At 41.4% G+C, this 19,876-nt stretch overlaps 1 protein-coding gene across 1 annotated transcript in view; it reads left to right on the top strand.

The window, feature by feature from the left end:
- Positions 1-19,876, top strand: part of LOC121877475 (signal peptide peptidase-like 2B) — a 170,722-nt gene that overhangs the window by 57,959 nt on the left and 92,887 nt on the right. The window contains exons 8-9 of the mRNA XM_042383240.1: positions 3,101-3,197; positions 12,694-12,849. Coding sequence (XP_042239174.1) covers positions 3,101-3,197; positions 12,694-12,849 — 253 coding nt within the window. The remainder of the gene's footprint in view (positions 1-3,100; positions 3,198-12,693; positions 12,850-19,876) is intronic.

Below are 19,876 nucleotides of genomic sequence, written 5' to 3'. Positions count from 1 at the left end.
GTATGTGAGTGATTCGTCAGTATGTGAGAGTACAGGTCATCAGTATGTGAGGTACAGGTCATCAGTATGTGAGGTACAGGTCATCAGTATGAAATTAAGTCATCAGTATGTAGAAGTACAGGTCATCAGTATGTTAGAATAGAGTCATCAGTAGAGAAGTACAAGTCATCAGTGGTGAGGTACAGGTCATCAGTATGTAGAGTACAGGTCATCAGTATGTGAAAGTACAGGTCATCAGTATGTGAGGAGTACAGGTCATCAGTATGGGGAGTACAAGTCATCAGTATGGAAAGTACAAGTCATCAGTGTGTGAGGTACAAGTCATCAGTGTATGGTAAATAGGTCATCAGTATGTAGAGTACAGGTCATCAGTATGGAAGTACAAGTCATCAGTGTGTGAGGTACAGGTCATCAGTATGTGAGGTACAGGTCATCAGTATGTAGAAGTACAGGTCATCAGTATGTGAGAAGTACAGGTCATCAGTATGTGAGAAGTACAGGTCATCAGTATGTGAAGTACAGGTCATCAGTATGTGAGAATACAGGTCATCAGTATGTGAGAGTACAGGTCATCAGTATGTGAGTACAGGTCATCAGTATGGGAAGTACAAGTCATCAGTGTGGAAAGTACAAGTCATCAGTATGTGAAGTACAGGTCATCAGTATGTAGGAGTACAGGTCATCAGTATGTGGAGTACAGGTCATCAGTATGGGTCAGTACAGGTCATAAGTATGGAGGTACAAGTCATCAGTGTGTAGAGAGTACAAGTCATCAGTATGTGAGGAGTGAGTCATCAGTATGGGTCAGTACAGGTCATCAGTATGGGGGAGTACAAGTCATCAGTGTGTGAGGAGTACAAGTCATCAGTATGTGAGGAGTACATTCCTTTATTAATTTTCCTTCAGATCATGGCTTGCTTTTTTTGGCAATTTTTTGAGTAATCACATAACTCACTCTTGTAATATCATCCTGGGATGCAAATTGTTTTTTGAAAACACTTTTCTGTTCTTGTAATTGATTAACCATCTCTTTAGCTTTCTTCCTCTATTGTTAACCAGAACTTTTGTTATATTTACTGGAGTGCTTGGTCTCAAAATGGTGATTTAAGTTGTAATTCTTTAGCACTGCTGCACTTTCCATCCATTTCCTGTTGAATGTTTGACACAATGCTTCAGCTTTCCACTTCTTAAGATTCACTCTTTCACTTAAATATTGTGTTGGGTGCAACAACACATAAGTACAAATTCTGCAAAACCAGAGTTACGTCCTCTTAAGTGAGAAGCAGAGAGAAGACTGAGCTTCTCTAGTGTTGGTGCTGGATGCCCAGGACAGTGTATGACACAATATTGAGGTGTGGATGTGGCCGTCCATGTCATATGGTCAAAAATGGGTTTCTCAGGTAAGGGTTTACTGACCTCCCTTTGCCTAATCCCTAATCCTAATCCCTATGGATAACCATACTTGGGATATTCACAAGGCCAGGTCAGCAGGTCTTGCTGCTATGGATGGCCAACTCCCATATAATATTGATCCTTTCTAAGATTTAAAAAGAAAAGAAACATAGTGCTCCATTGCTACATGGATTGGCGGGCCACAGAAATAATCTTGGGGGCACAATTTGGCCCTTATGCCTTATCTTGCCCGCCCCTGTCTTTTAACACTTGTAATGGAGGTACGGTATGGGAGGTTAGTGGGTCTCATGTTACTGACCTGACCTGAGGCAATGTCATGTCCACCCATTGTATATACAGTAGGGTCGGGATATATCTTGAGATAGGGTCCAAGGATGTTAAATATACTAATTCACAATATATAATTGCATTTAATCAATGGGGAAAATAGGGTTAGGTTCTGGAGGCCAATAAAAGTGACTAAACTTGACATAAAATGGGACAGTCTAAAGTTAGCAGAATCATGCGAGTCAGCGAATAATTTGAATATACACATCATATATTTTGTACAAGAAAACAAAATTTAAACTCATATTTTTGGGTTGATTTATGGGAGTGTTTCTGAGGTCCAAGGAACATAACCTCACGTAAGTTATGAGTACTGTAAATAAATTTATCGCTATATATTGGAAAAATTGATAATTTTGGTAGCCACGGCTTAAAAATTTTTTTATATAAAGTCGCTATATATCCCGACCCTACTGTACTCGTAAACTCTTTACTGACCTTCTGATGTAATGTCAGGTCACCCAATGTTGGGGTGGGGGATCAGAGCAAAAGACCATCAGTCACTACAACAGAGCACAATGTGAATTTTAGTGATGTCCTCTCACTGTAAGGTAATCAAACAACACCAATGATGACCAATAAACCTTGAGTTCCATTTCTTAAACACATGTAACCAAGAAGAAACAATGCTTGGACTGTAGTTCACCAGATGACCACGAGGCAGTGTTAGGGTAGATGATGTCAGCTGATAAATGAAGCAAGTGATGCTTTCCATATGTCCAGTTGGCGGGATGACAAAAATCGTTAATGGAGTTTGTTTACATTTAAAATAGGGAAGTGAGTTTAATGTAACCTCATTGTTAATGTAAATTATCGTAGATTGGAATATCTTGAATAAAGGTTTACCTGTAGAAGAGAATTGAGATATTTTATTTATTGTCGTACGGTGAATTTCTGATATCAATGTAGTTAACAATAATGGGAGAGTTGCCTTAGCAAATGTACAAAATATGTATTCCATACCAGTAAATGACTGTCATTTTTTATCATATCCAAATATTATTGAATTGCATTAAAGCCTTATCTCCAAACCTTGGCTAAGTGGGTTGAAGATTATAATCAGTATCTTGTAGTTTCTGTGTATTGGTTTATTTTTATCTAATTCATAAATAATTTAATGTTCTTTATTGTCATATGATTGTGAGAACTTGTGCTAATTTTGATTAAGATAATTTCCAGTGGCTTGTGTATGTTGGTGAGAGTGAGTTACCTGAGAAAAGGGGCAGTCCTTTTATTTTGCCTCAGTTGTGCTACTCTGAGTGCCTGACTTAGATTTATGTTTCATAGTTGGAGAATGCTTACTTCTAAGTTATTACCTACCCTTGAGTACGTAGAGAATTAAATATATTATTTTATATTTTGTATGTGATCATTGGCATGTTCTGCATTGCATCAGGTGTAGCAGTGTTCTGCTGCTTACAACCAATCATATCACTAATCCCATGTGGAAGTTGCAGGTAAGTCACTGACTAGGTGGTATCACTAAGTTTTTCACATGTCCATGTTTTTTTTTTTTGTGTAACTCATGTCACGGCCACTACTGAATAATCTTTCTTTCGGCAGCGCCTCAACTCCTAGGCCCATTAATCAGACTTGTGAATATATCCTGAAAAATCAGCCTTGGTTAACAGACTAGAATCATATAGACAAATCTTGCTACCTCTGGCTGACAGTCGAGGATGACCTTTAGTAGAGTTTCATTAAATTGTGCAAAGTGAATCAAGACCCAAAGAAATACCAACTTATAACAATTAACACTTATTATATTTATAGTAAAACAATAATAAAACCTCATGGTCCTGTGACCCAAGTATATAATTTTATCTACCTTAATCCTGCCCATGTTGAGAATCCCCTATCCGAAATCCTAAAAATCGAAAACATCCAAAATCCATACATTTCTTGGAGCCCCTGTATTGGAAAATTAAAATAATTCCACAAGGCTTTTTTAAACTTCCCGCATGGTGCCCGTCCCAACGCACTGCAGAGGGTTACAAGTGTGACCTAATCTACCCTAACTGGGTCAGGGTGGTGGCTGGCGCCCAGTTGTTGTTCTGCACTTATCACAGACGTCTGTGCATTACTCAGTGATTTTGTTACTGTGGTTTGTCGAGTGAATATGCAGTAGAAAATGTCAAAAAGACCTGCAGGAACCCCTATGGGTAACATTGAAAGAAAAAGGAAGCATTTATGCTTATTCATAGCACAAAAAGTTGAGTTATTGCAAAAATTTGACCGTGGTGTAGGTGTGAGGCGCCTCACGGAGGAGTTTGGAGTCGGAACGACCACCATTTATGACCTGAAAAAACAAAAAGACAAGTTGTTAAAGTTCTATGCTGAAAGTGAAAATAGAAAACATTGCATAAGGCAAAAAATGAAGATCTTGATTGTGTTTTGAAAGAGTAGATTCATCAGCTCCGGAGTGAGTATATGCCGCTTAATGGTATGCTGATGATGAAACAAGCAAATATTTATCATGACGAACTTAAAATTGAAGGTAATTGTGAATATTCAGATGGCTGATTGCAGAAATTTAAGAATAGGCATGGCATTAAATATTTAAAGATTTGTGGTGATAAAAGCTTCTGCTGATCATGAGGCAGCAGAGAACTACATCGACGAGTTTGCCAAGATCATCGCTGATGGCTATCTAAAACCAGAACAAATCTAAGCTGCTGACGAGACAGCATTGTTCTGGCGTTATTGTCCCAGGAAGTCACTAACTACAGCTGATGAGAAGGCACCTACAGGTGTTAAGGATGTTAAGGACAGTCTGACTGTGATGGGATGTGCTAATGCAGCAGGTACGCACACAAGTGTTAAATTGCTGTGAAAGGCAAGAGCAAGTGTCACGCTGGTTTAAAGGCGTGACTAATTTATTAGTCCATTATTGCGCCAGCAAGAAAGCGTGGATCACCAGGAACCTCTTTCTGACTGGTTAAATAAACATTTTGTATCAGCCACTAATGAACACTGATGGGAAGCTGGACTGGAACACTACTGGAGGTTTTGTTACTCCTTGACAATTATTCTGAACTTCTTGTCAAGAATAATCTTTATGGCATTTACTTTCCCCCAATTGTTACTTCATTAATTTAGCCATACAACCAAGGGATCCTTAGAGCACTAAAGAGCAAATATAAAGATGGTTTCCTGAGCAGCATGTTGGCAGCACTTGGCAACAGAGGCGTGGGTGTGGAGGGTTTCCAAAAGCAGTTTACAGTCAAGGATGCCATCTATGCTGCTGCTAGTGCTTGGAGTTCCATAGGTAAGGACACCCGAGTGAATGCTTGGCACAACCTCTGGCCGTCGACTATGTTCGGCGACGATGACAAACAAAATGACGACTTTCAAGGATTCCGTGTGACAAGTGAGAAACAAATGATACCAAACCTCCTTATATACACAAAAGGTATACCCCTTAGATGCTGTCAAGAAGCTTCAGGAAGCTGACATAAAAGAAGTTCTCAACATTGATAATGATGCTCCAGTTGTTCATTCATTGACTGATAGTGAAATAGCAGAAATGGTTCTGAATCAAGGTGATCATGATGCTAACAGTGAAGGTGAAAATGACATAGTTAACACAGTGGTAAAAGTGCCCGTAGATGACATGGTTAAAATGTGTGATGGGCTCATTGATGGACTAGAGCAGCGTGCTTTCATAACTAAACAAGGAATCATGTCAGTTTATAAGATCAAAGAGAGATTGATACAACAAAAACCACTGTTAATGAGGCAGATGACTCTAGAAGAAACATTTAAGAAAGTCATCCTGCAGAATGCATCCTCATCCCTAGAGTATTATTATTATTATTATTATTATTATTATTATTATTATTACATTCCCCAGGCCCCAATGTGGGTCAGTGACCTGTTCCCTGGTGGGCTAATCCCGTAAAAAGAAGACTGCGCTATGGTAAATTTCAGGGGCAGTTACAGGTAGGCCTAAAGGAATAGTAGCTTACCTTTCTGATGGTTCAATGTGCATCTTTTTCTTATTGTTTCTTGCACAAAATGATTGAAAATATTTCATTAAACTACCTGCAGGCTATATGTATCCATATCGGTAAATGAGAAACAGGTTCTCCTCGACTTACGACCTACTCGACATACCTAACCGCAGCAGTTGTATAAAATATTTTTCAAATTACGTATTTTCGAGTCCCGACGTTAGTGCTCACGCTGTGTACTGACAAAATTTTTGTTTGTAATTCCCTTTAAAATGGCTGGCAAGTTGTAAAAGTGAGAGTTTTGTGGTGCTGAGAAGAAAAAGAGACACCCATTTTAGATTTTCTATGTATTATTTTTGCATTTTCGACTTGCAACCAATTCGACTTGCGACCTGGTCGTCGGTCCCTAACCCAGTCGTAAGTCAAGGACTGACTGTACACATGAATTTCGTGCTTCAACATGGGCACAGTCCCGTCTGGGTGAGGTACCTGTACCCCATAAAACAGGTATACTGTCTACAGTTATCCCAAAATCCGAAAAAATCCAGAATCCGAGACACATTCGGCCCCAAGGATTTTGGATTCGGGATTCTCAACCTGTAATACGGCTCTTCCCCTGTTCATAAAAGTATCAACTAATATTCGCTCATAATACTGATGGGTAAATTTATGCCAAAATTTAAGATGAACTGTGGATGGAATAAGATGACAGTCACTTTCCTGATCTTTGCTCTCTATGCTATAGTACCCCCAGAGGAAGACAACACCAAAACATAAACGAAGAAATACACAGTACTGTACAGTAAATCCTTAAACTATGAGGGTTAAAACAATTTGGCCCTAGCCCTTCCATGGATTTCACTACAGGTTGTATGGACAAGGGAGGTTGTGTATGTGTGCCTAACAACTTCCACTACTGGCTGCGAGGGTTCTCTACAGGGGCACGGGAGAGTTCCACTGCATCATAGAGACACAATACACACCCATGCTGTTCATATTTAATTTTTTATAGTTTTATATTATATTTTCTTTATTTTCTAAGTCACATTAGATATTGAAATAATTTTTCAACAACTTTTATAGTTTCATTAAATGTGACAATGGCACATGGCATTACCATCTCAAGAGACCACAGCTGACTGGCATGTCAACCAGCTGACTCCTGATACAGTTGGGTCTTCATTTACGCGGTCAGTTGAACCCGCGGAGTACCGCAGAAAACGAGAAACGCGTAAATGAAATAACAGAACATATGGGATTAATTGAAATAGAGACTGGGCCGACTCCAAACTCCACTTTTTCTGACACAATACGACGTTGTAGTAAAAATAGTATCTTAACTTTATGATGGTATGCTCACACAAATATAGAAGAGAAATATCAATAAGAGAATAATATACTGTACCAGGTAAAAGAAAAATCAAGGTTTAACACTTACGTTAGGTTAGGTTAGAAAAATCAAGGTTTAACACTTACGAAGGTTAGAAAAATCAAGGTTAGGTTAGGTTTAACACTTATGTTAGTAGAAGAGATGGGTCGGCGACGTTGATGGGGGCTGGTTCCGAGGCAGAGGGCAGATTACTGGCCCTCAGGTGAATCACCATCACTATCCACCATAGTTGTCAGGGCGTTGACAAACCTCAAAGTCCATAGCGTCACTGTCACTTTCACTGGCTTGGGCTGGCTGTGGTGGGTTGCGGAGAGAAGTCCGTGATGTTACGCTGACAGCTAGTGTTGATGTGGTCGTGATACATCTGGATGTACGGCTCCATAGTGTGCAACAACTGGTTATTGAAGACTTCATAGCGGTTATCGTTAGGGTCGTGGAAAGGACGAGCTTGAGTTTCTCTGCAAACTCGATGGCATCCTTTGCATTACCATGTGTTAACTTGTGTTCTTCTCGGGATGACGCACTGCCTGTCTCTTCACTGACGTTATCATCGTCTAACATCTCGTCGGCAGTCACTCAGGATCTCTTATCACTTCCATAATGTCGTCGTTGGTGGTCTCGGAGAAGCGTTTAGCTGTAACACTCTGCGCAGCTTCTCTTGCAAGGTCCACTGCCACTGCAACAGACTGAACCTCACCAGTCACAGGTTGACTCTGCCTCCCAGCGGGATACCTTGCAACACATGCCGCCACGTGATGAATCGCTCACAGACAGCTGCTCCCATGCCTCCACCAAGAAATCAACAGCTTTTGACGAAATTTTCCAAAACTGTTTGATGTAACTTTTGATCCGCCAACTTGTTCCTCGTCGTCGCCTGGCTATTGCATCGGTGTCACCCAGGTTACGCGAACTCATTCTGGTGTTGGTACAGTCGTTCAGGAGCTTAAACTTCTTTGTAGAGAATGCAGCCTTAACGCGCATATCAACTCCTGGTCCATGGGCTGGATTAACGACGTAGTGTTGGGAGGAAGGAAGACCACTTTTACGTTGGGGTGACGATCCAACAGTAGGGGCGAGTTGAATGGAACATTCTGTTACTCGCAGAATTTCTTGACGTCGGGAACGAAATAGTCGTCAAACCAGGAGAGGGACAGAGCAGTGAACATCCACGCCTTACGTGTGGTTAGCCAGTGGACATTTAGCTTGGTCATATCCATATTCTTGTAAGCGTGTGGCTTGCGGGCTGTGTGGATCACCGATAACTTGAGTTTACAGGTACCGGAGGCATTGGTGGTAAACAGGACTGTGATGCGCTCCTTCTGCAACTTCCGGCCCCGACACTTGTTGGCAGACTTGACAACGAAGGTCTTGGAAGGTAGCTTTTTCCAATACAGACCAGATTCATCCGTGTTGAACACCTGGTCGTCGGTGTACTGTCCTTCCTCCATAACTTCTCGAAGAATGGAGGAAAATCACTAGCCTCAACACGGTCAGCACACGCCCCTTCACCACCAATGTTAATGTTGGTGATCTTGTTCCTTTTAAACACTTGTAGCTACCCAGAGGAAGCATTGAAAGGGGGCTTTGCAATTCCATCTTACGTGCCACTGCTACGACAGTTCACACGGTATACTCTGGACCCACCCATGTCCACCGCCATGTTCCGCTCTTGCCTGACCTGAATGAAGTAGCTCACAAGTAATTGCTTGAGCAGCACCTTGTTCTTGCAGTACTTCACCATTAAAGCACCTGCAGACTTTGTGATGTTCATGTGTTCTTTATCTTGGCTGCATCCTTCTTGATCGCCCTGATTGTAGATTCGTTCACGCCATGCCGGCCAAATCAACTTTTCTCGCCTTTTTCTAAATCTTGTATGATCTTGTACTTAACTTAGGCACGCCGATTTCTTTGGCTTAGCGCGGTCCAGGTAATGCAAGGTTTTTCTGTGGTGGTGGGGTCCAGTGGAAGCCATTCTACGAGATTAGCGGGCACAATAGAACACAGTTTACACGAGTGACTGGGAGGAGAGCAACTGACGCAGGGTCAAGCGGCTTCTTTCCTCTCCCGTGGCAGAGAGCACGCCATATTACATTAAACCAATCACAGCTAGCGGGAGGGAGGTAGGATGCGGGGCCCAATCACAGTCCGATATGTCATATGACGCCACCGATAACGAACACCGACATACTGGCGAACCTTACTCAAGCCGCTACCCAAGTATGGCAGGAGACGGCGGGAGGTTTGACCAAAAATGGAGCGGCGGTTTGACCGCCAGATGTCTCCAGATAAATGACCAATTTACGCCAGAATCAAGCATTTCAATTCTGGCAAGGCATCGCGTAAATGACCAAATGCAGAAACCAAAACTCTAAATCCAGACTCAACTGTATTTGCCTCAGAAAATGTACTTCTTTAACAATTATTCTGCTCTATATAAATGATGTAGCTTAAAAATTAAGAAAATATAATGTGAAACTATAAAATAAGAAAAATGAAGAGCATGGGCGTGTATGTGTAAGAAGTGAATGTGTGTCTATAACTCTAGATGGAAGGCTAATAATTCCACAAATAAATACATTTATAACATAATCATAGCATTATTTTCCAGTAGTACTACAATACAACTTCACTACTTTTAGCAATACAGCTAGACCCCGACTTAACACGGGGTTAGGGACTGAAATCCAGGTCGTAAGTCCGACAGATAATTTTTTTTTTTTTATCAATAAAAAATCTACAGTGAAATACAGTACAGTGAAAGTAATAAATAATGAGGAATGGATACAGTGTAACTGAGCACTTACCTTTAATGTAGTCAGCTGAATGCACATGGGGCCCCCATAATTTTCTAATTATACATGGAGACTACATTAACTGGAAACGTTTCGGTATAGAAAATGCGTGTCATTTGAAAAAAAAAATGGTCACAACTGCGGTCGTAAGTCGAAGCAGTCGTAAGTTGGGGTCTAGCTGTATTACTTTGATACAACATGATAAAACGGACAAACAATTGACAAACAAAAGTAGGTAATTACATTCAGGAAGCTTCCCCGTGGCCGAGCGTGTGGCGTGACAGGCATATAGTCACACTGGGTGGGAAAAGACCCGCGTTCTGGAGCGTCACCCGGGGCGTAAGGGTTAAACTCTGTGTTCGTCACTTGGGTACACAGATGAAACAATATGAAAGAACGCATGTGATTGGTCCAGGCGTGAAGAAACACTTGTGATTGGTTAGCTTCCAAGTTTGTCCTGTGTCCTGTAATTGGATATTTAAATCTTTATTGTTTGGGGCTTGTAACAAGTAACAAATTTTTGTTTTTTCAATTGTAATTGTAAGAGAAAGCCGTACTTTAAGTAAAACTCTAGATGTTGTGTTTGTGATGTTGTGGTGTTGGGGTATTAATTAATGAATAAAAACTGGCTTAAGGTTAAAAATGCTTTGAAAGCATTTGAGGTGGATGTGGGGTAGATGATAGCTGGTCTCATGCTTTTTTACCTGACTTGTTGTTATGTCACCCATTTTTTTTATAAGCTCTTCTTTTATTTACAGTGGAGGTGGTGTGTCCCTGTAAATTCAGTTACCTCTGAAGATGTCTTGAATAAAGATAAAAGCTAAGGTGCTCTAGTGTAGTTAATTGACTGAGATTTAGCAGTGAACAACACAGACAGTGACTGCAGGACACAGACTTGAGCGGATGTAAACAAATCCGACGCACCAAGCGACGTGCAGCGTGCTTGGTGCAGAATTTAACAAAATCACACTCGGTTTAGTGATATAGCTTGGTAAATCGAGCGAAAATAATGAATATTCATTTTAGCGGAAATTTTGATTTAACCAAAAGGGGTGGCTCGAATTAGTTTGTTAAATCAAGAAAATACTGTATCATGTCTTCATATACAGTAATACCCCGCTTAACGCGGTTTCGCTTAGCGCGATTTCACGTAAACGCGGTGCCTCGCCAGAGCCGAACTTTCACTTAACACAGGTTTTTTCCACGTATACTCTGCGTGGCTCGAGACGCTATTTTTAGATTCGCCCCCCCCACCTGCCACCCGCCTGCCTGCCTGTTTTAGCTCAAAAAATTCATACAAATTACCCGGCCAGAATATAATTTACATTGCTGGAATTCTTACAATTTGATGATCATTTTGAATATAAACATCATAGATTTTGCATTAGATATACAAATTTTAGATATAATGTTTACTCTGAGTAAATATGTTATTTTTTGTGCAAAATATATGACATTTGTATTCAAAATATTCCTGGTCTTACAAGGAATCCAGCAATGTCAATTATATTATCCTAACTTTAGTTTGAGGTATTATTTATTACTAAAAAGGTAAATATTCTGGTTTTCCCACACATCTGGTAGGGAGGGTGGGACCGACCGACCACCTGTTACAGTGTGAAGAATATTTTTTTTTTTTATTAACTGAAGATATTTGTTTTAGCTCATAAAATTCATACAAATTACCCGGTCAGAATATAATTTACATTGCTGGAATTCTTACAATTTGATGATCATTTTGAATATAAACATCATAGATTTTGCATTAGACATACAAATTTTAGATATAGTGTTTACTCTGAGTAAATATGTTATCTTTTGTGCAAAATATATGACATTTATATTCAAAATATTCCTGGTCTTACAAGGAATCCAGCAATGTCAATTATATTATCCTAACTTTAATCTGAGGTATTATTTAATACTAAATGTTAAAATTTAGTTTTTTCACCCAACATCTCTTGAAGGGAGGATTGGTGGGGGGTGGGGGGGAGGGTTGGGACGGACCGACCACCTGGCCGGTTGGAAGAGGGGGGGAGGCAAGGTGGGGTACTTTGATTGACAGATAGTGTCGTGAAGAATATTTTTTTTTTATTAACTGAAGATATTTGTTTTAGCTCATAAAATTCATACAAATTACCCAGCCAGAATATAATTTACATTGCTGGAATTCTTACAATTTGATGATCATTTTGAATATAAACATCATAGATTTTGCATTAGATATACAAATTTTAGATATAATGTTTACTCTGAGTAAATATGTTATCTTTTGTGCAAAATATATGACATTTATATTCAAAATATTCCTGGTCTTACAAGGAATCCAGCAATGTCAATTATATTATCCTAACTTTAGTTTGAGGTATTATTTATTAAAATTTAGTGGTTTCCCCCCAAAAATTTCTCAGAGAGGGAAGATTCAGCGAGTGTAGTGTGAGAAGAGGGGGAGGGAGTTGAGTCCATTATTTGAATGGACATTAACTTGGCGACTATATTTCTCTATTTCTCTTAAGTATTAATTGTGTGCATGTGCCATCATAAAATTAAGATGTTATTTTTACTAGAACATAGGTATTGTGTCGGAAAAAGTAGAGTTTGGGGGTCCGGCCAGTCTCTATTGGAATTAATCCCATATGTTCTGTTGTTCACTTAACGCGGTTTTCACTTAACACCGTACCCTGTGGGTTCAATTGACCCCTGTGGGTTCAATTGACCGCGTTAAGCGGGGTACTACTGTATACATTATGTTGTAGGAATTGTCTTATTTCCAAAGAAAATATTTCTAAGTATAATTACTTTCACATTGTAATTTCAGTACTCCATACTTCAACATCTACATTGTACGTGGAACAATGGAGGTGCGGAATATCTTCTTGTTGATATTCTCCCTTGGATTGCCTGTTGTATGGGCTGTGATGAGGAAGGAACCTTGGGCTTGGATACTACAAGATATTCTTGGTATTGCCTTTAGGTAAGTTGTCACCTCTTCATGGGGTATATTAAATTTGATATTGAATTTCTAAGCTGAAATGAAAAGCTCAATGCGTGGGCTCAAAACAATAGTCAGAAACATTTAATTTTTGTAATATGTTATTTAAAAATACTGAATAATTGTTCTTTTACTTAATTTGCCAGGGTTGTTATGATTTAAATCAAATAATTTAAATCACATGATATAAATAATTTTAAATCAGGGTGAGAAACATGATATTTATTTATTTATTTTTTTTTACCAATAATTTATTTTTTTTCCATGAGATTCTCTGTGGTATTATAGGTACAGTGAATATTATACTACTATTTAGGATGTAGTACAGGGGTCCTCTTTATATGTTGTACAATACAGGTGTCCCCGGGTTACGAACGGGTTCCATTCCTGGGGACGTTCGTAAGTCAGATTTGTACGTGAGTCGGAACACGCTATGTGCATGCTGTACCGTACTTACAAAACAATGATTAAAATCCCTCTTAGTCCTTATATACGTCTAAAATCATGAATTTAAGACAAAAGAAGAAATAGAATGCCAAAATTCAGTAAATGAAAGTAAAAATAAGTCATCAGGTAAATAAAATAATGTAAATTTCAAATTTTACCCCGTTCATATCATCGGGGAACTTCTGTATGATATACATCATTTCACATATATACTGTACAGGTATCCTTCATTTAACGTTCATTCACTTAGCGATATTTCAGTGTAGTGAATTTTTTTTTAAACTCCTTTTCTTGTTTAACAATTGGTCAAAATTCTATTTAGCGATGTTTGACTCGCAGGAAAAAAACTCGGGAGGGAAATGAGAAGAACTGGGGATTCCGTGTTGCAAGTGCACATCATTACAATGAGGTTGTGTGCAGCACACTTGCTGAGGAGGAGTAGGCTGTTGGGATTACACTTCCCTAATCCATTTCTCCCAATGGTTCCTTGCCAAATGTCAGCATCTCTGCCAACTCTGGCATGGAAGTCACCAAGGAGCACAATCTTATCTTCTCTGGGGATAGAGGTTAGCACTCTGTCGAGGTCAGCGTAAAAGGCCTCCTTGATGTCATCCTTTGTATCCAGTGTTGGGTGTATACAGTTATCCCTCGGTTAACGGGCGCTCGGTTAACGAAATTTCGGTTAACGAATTACCTTCCATAAGATTCTTCACTTTGGTTAACGAGCAAACCCTCGGTTAACGAATTCCTTACGAATTTTTGCCAACATGTTTTTGCCTGCATTTGGCTGCCCACCAGCTGTAGTATTAGTCTGCCAATACAGTAATTGGTTTTAGGGCTTAAATTCCTTTCCATTTTAGTAAATATCAAGAAGGTTGTACTATTCAATAATTTTTAAAGTTTTATATCAAATTTTATAGTCATTTTAACAATTATTGAACATAATTGAAGTACAGGAAGCTAGTTTTTTGCGCGCCAAACAGCCACTCAACACACCAAGCTTGGCATCAGTTTGTTTACCATTTCAGAGGAAGGAACATCTTGTTTGAGAGACTTCAACATAAACACTTTTTTTCTTTATTTCCAGTCAAAGGATTGGTCATTTTGAAATATATTTTACATAGTGACAATATATAATGCAGTGCAGTGTTGATTTAAAGAAAATAATCTTGAATTACACCTAGTGAACAAAAATTTTATGGGTGAAATGGCGGAATGGGGTGATGTCTCTTCCACCCCAATGCCTTCTCTTCTCCCTTCTCCTCCACCCCATTCTAGTTCCCATCATCATCAACCAGGAGCCTTCTATATGCACACCTCAATGTAAGTGTACTTTACTCCATTTATTTTTAGTTTGTATGTAATTTTCGGTGAGCTGGAACCAATTACCCAAAAACCCATTGAAACAATGGTTTCGGTTAATGAATTTTTCGGTTAACGAGCAACCTTCTGTAACGAATTTTGCTCGTTAACTGAGGGACCACTGTACACTGATAAAAAGGTGTGAAAGTGAGTGATTCGGTGGGACTGAGCTTCATAAGGCGCTCGTTGTTCACAACAGGCATTTCAGTTAGCCTGTGTAAGATGCGTTGGCGGATGGCAAAGCCAACTCCATAAATGCTGTTTCTCTCCACAGCAGGCTTACTCTTCCAGAAGAAGGTATAGCTAGACCCCTGTTCTGTGAGTTGACCCTCGTCTGGGAGCCAGGACTCATTAATGGCTACTATGTCGGATGTTATACCTAGCCAGCTCTTTTGCCACAAGGGCAGTTCTTCTTTCAGGATGCTCATTTGTGCCAGTATCCAGAAGGGTCCTGACATTTCATCCAGTGACCATATGAGGTTGTATAATTTGTTTTTGTTTTGATCTGAGATTATAATTGTTTTCGACCCCATAACAATGACCTTACTGGGTGCGGTTGCCCAGTCAGGTTGGTTCTTTAGGCAGGCTATGTTTAGGGCAGCTTTTCTAGCCCCCTCCTCATTTGAGGTGAGGAGAGTGGCTCCTTGAAAGGGGTGCTCAGTCACACAGACAGGACCGGATTGCACTGCTACCTAGATCCCAGCGCATAAACGACCATCTTATTTGTGCTGACCAAGTGCAGAGTTGTGACCAGGGACTCCCGGCAAAAATCTCTGCCTGTCCCCATCGCCACTCGTCCGTCGCCATGGAACTTTTGGGGTAAGGGGTTTTGATGATGATGAGAGGCATCATGAACTAGATGATGGCTGCGCGTGAGTTGATTTATGGGGTGAGGCAGGAGCGCAGGCTGCAACCACATATCTTGGCACTCCCTTTTCCTGATCCAGTGGTGCAAGTGTTGCAGCGACTGGGGAGAGGGAGAGATGCAATGGACTGCCTATAGCCCAGTTTGTTGGGTTTTGACTGAGTAGCCTGTTCATCAGGCATTGCCTTCATCCGCCGGTGTAGTCATTGGATTTCCATGGTGGTTACCTCCTCTGCCTATACCGCCGTCGGGGTCTTGTTGGAGCTCTGTAAACATGTCTACCTGATCGGGGCTCCACCGCAGATTTTTCGTTCATGGTTTACTCCCGAAGCCTTATTACCTACCAAGGTTAATCCGCAAGGCAGCGGGGCGGTGGTTGGTAGCCGCCAGGATGTGTCCACATGCCATTGGGCCTATGCGCCGTCCCTCTGGGGCCCACTGCTACTCCGAGATCCCCTGCTGGTCTAGCCTGGGCCCATGAGGCACCCAAGTACAGTGTGTTGCCACAAGGAGGCACAGGAGGAGTCTTGATGGTGAAGAGGCTGTGTACTGGCAGGGGAAGACTTATGCAAGTTGTTTCCCTGTTCGCCACGAGGGCTAGCCAGCGATGGCAGTTGAAAGCGAGAGGAAACAAGTGGTGCTTGCAACTTAACAGTAACATAATGCTACCACACTAGATGCATTACACCACCCTCTATGTGTGTACACACACACACACACTATATCGTTGACCACCGGAGGGTCAAGACCTATCAGGCGCTGCTCCTGCTGTGCAGCTGCCTCCCTTGGCTATGTTCGGCCATTCCCCAAGTCCCTCTCCCCAACCCATCCTCACCACCGGGATATCAACATAATCAAAAGTGACAATTTCGTTTCGGAAAGAAGTGGGATCGGTGTTGAACAGTGTTGAACAGTGTTGAAGCCACTGAATTAAGCACTAGACAGTACCAGTGAGAGCAGTGACCCACCACTGAGATAAGCACCCATGGGAACTGACCACCATCTTCTGACAAGGAGATGCTAATCATTCCACTCTGGGAACAACAGTGGGTCGGCTTTACACCTGACTACGAGATAACACAACACCACCTAGCAGAGTGAGGTACTGTAACACCACCCCACACCACACGGTGTCCCTATGACCACGTGAGGTCCTTCATATCAACACCTACGGACGAGCTATTACACCACGTGAACACCACACCACCCGGTATCTCCATGACCACGTGAGGTCCTTCATATCAACACCTACGGACGAGCTATTACACCACGTGAACACTACACCACCCGGTGTCTCCATGACCACGTGAGGTCCTTCATGTCAACCCCTACGGACGAGCTACTACACCACGTGAACACCACATCACCCGGTGTCTCCATGACCACATGAGGTCCTTCATGTCAACCCCTACGGACGAGTCACTACACCACGTGGCCTGTGACCTCACACGGTATTGCAAGAGACCAGCCCGGGCCATCAACTGCAAACTATAATAATTTGTATGTTCAATTATGTTCCTTCTCCTTTCAGTAATGAAAACTTTTGTTAAATGACCCACCCACCCCCGTGTCTTTGTATGAAATAAGTCTTTATGTCCAATGTATATTTTCAGCCATAGGGCTGCTGAACTTTTTCAATAAACTGTTAATTATTATTATTGTTATAATTATTATTATTATTATTATTATTATTATTATTACTATTATTATTATTATTATTATTATTATTATTATTATTATTATTATTATTATTATTATTATTATTATTATTATTATTATTATTATTATTATTACACACACACACACACACCTGGTGTATTTTTTCTGTTATTTAATATTTTATGTTATTTATGATGAAAAGTATGCCATTATAGGTTGATCATTGATCATACCAGAATACTTCTTAATAATACAGTGAAACCTTGCTTTACGCGGTCAATTGAACCCACGGAGGCCCGCGCAAAGCGAGAAACGCGTGAAGTGAACAACAGAACATATGGGATTAATTGAAATAGAGACTGGGCTGACCCCCAAACTCCACTTTTTCCCGACACAATACGTACTTTTTAGTAAAAATAAAATCTTAACTTTATGATGGTATGCACACGTACATAATATAGAAGAGAACAATCAATAAGAGAATAATATACTGTAGGTTAGGTTAGAAAAAATCAAGGTTAGGTTTAACACTTACGTTAGTAGAAGAGATGGGTCGGCGTACGGGAATGGAGGCTGGTTCCGAGGCAGAGGGCAGGCTACTGGCCCTCAGGTGAGTCATCATCACTGTCATCCACACTTATCAGTGCCTCCCTGACAAATCCCTCAAAGTCAACATCACTGTCTCTGTCTCTATCACTGGCTTGGGCTGGCTGTGGTGGGTTGCTGGCAAAGAACTCGCTAATGCTTTGTTGACGGCTAGTGTTGATTTTGTCTTGATACACCTTGATGTAGGGGTCCATAATCTGCAACAGCTGGGTAGTGAAGACTTCATACTGGTTATCGTCAGGGTCGTCGGAAAGGAGGAGCTTCAGTTTCTCTACACACTCGATGGCACCCCTTACATTACCATGCGATAACTTGCATTCTTCTTGGGATGACACACCACCTGCCTCTTCACTGACGTCATCGTCATCTAACATCTCGTCGGCAGTCACATCAGGATCCCTTATCACCTCCATAATATCGTCGTTGGTGGTCTCGGAGAAGCGTTTAGCTGTAACACTCTGCGCAGCTTCTCTGGCAAGGTCCACTGCTACTTCAACTGTCTGAACCTCACCAGTCACAGATTGACTGCCTCTCACCTAGAATACCTTGCAACACATGTCTCCATGCGTGACGAACCGTTGCTACAGACAGCTGATCCCATGCCTCCACCAAGAAGTCCACAGCTTTCTTGACTTTGAATTTTCTCCAAAAGTGTTTCACAAGTACTTCTTGCTCTGCCAACTGTTGTTCCTCGTCCTCTTCGCTCTTGCTATCGGTGTCACCCAGGTTACGCAACTCATGCTTGGTGTTGGTATAGTCGTTCAGGAGCTTAAACTTCTTTGCAGAGAAAGCAGCTTTCACATTGCAGATTAATTCTTCGTTCATGGGCTGGATTAATGACGTAGTGTTGGGAGGAAGGAAGACCACTTTTACGTTGGGGTGACAATCTAACAGTAGGGGCGAGTGTCCTGGTGCGTTGTCAAGCAGCAACAAAATCTTGAATGGAACATTCAGTTGCTCACAGAATTTCTTCACGTCGGAAACAGTCATCAAACCAGGAGAGGGACAGAGTAGAGAACATCCACGCCTTACGTGCGGTCAGCCAGTGGACATTTAGCTTGGTCATGTCCATGTTCTTGTAGGCGTGGTGCTTGCGTGCTGTGTGGATCACCAATAACTTAAGCTTACAGGTACCGAAGGCATTGGTGATGCGCTCCTTCTGCAACTTGTGGCCCCGACACTTACTGGCAGTCTTGACAACGAAGGTCTTGGAAGGTAGCTTTTTCCCAAAAAGATGAGATTCGTCCATGTTGAACACCTGGTCGTCGGTGTACTGTCCTTCCTCCATAATCTCACGTAAAATCGGAGGAAAGTCACTAGCCGCAACACGGTCAGCACTCGCTCCTTCACCACCAATGTTAATGTTGGTGATCTTGTTCCTCTTTTTAAACCCTTGCAGCCACCCAGAGGAAGCATTGAAGGGTTTGGGCTCTGCAATTCCTATCTTACGTGACACTGCTGCGTACAGTTCACGTCCGTACTCCTTAACTGAGCCCGTGTCCACCGCCATGTTTCGTCTTGCCTGACGAATCAAGTAGCTCACAAGTAATTTCTCCGACTTGAGAAGCACCTGGTTTTGGCAATACTTGATCATAGAAGCACCTATAGACTTTGTGATGTTCATGTTCTCTTTTGTCGTGGCTGCATCCTTCTTGATCGTCCGGATCGTAGATTCATTAACACCATGCTGGCGTGCGAGATCAACCTGTCTTGTGCCTTTCTCCAATTCTTGGAGGATGATCTTGTATTTAATTTCGTAGCTTAGGGCGGCTGGGTCCAGGTAATGCAAGGTTTCTTTGTGGTGGTGGTCCTGTGGCAGCCATTCTTATGGAACAATAGATACCGATATACACGGTGTAGCCGGGAGGGGTGTAACTGACGCGGGTAGGTCAACGGACTTCAACGCTCCCGCGGTGGGGCACGTCATATTACATTAAACCAATCACAGCTAGCGGGGGAGGGAGGTAAGGATGCTTGGCCTAATCACAGTATGATACGTCATATGACGTCACCGATAACACAACAAAGACATACACTGTGCAACCTACTCGCGCCGCTTACACAACATGG

The sequence above is a fragment of the Homarus americanus genome, unplaced genomic scaffold (assembly GCF_018991925.1).
Source record: "Homarus americanus isolate GMGI-L3 unplaced genomic scaffold, GMGI_Hamer_2.0 scaffold367, whole genome shotgun sequence".
Taxonomy (NCBI): Eukaryota; Metazoa; Arthropoda; class Malacostraca; order Decapoda; family Nephropidae; genus Homarus; species Homarus americanus.
Note: the sequence above shows the minus strand (reverse complement) of the source record. Positions and strands in the feature narration are given on the sequence as shown.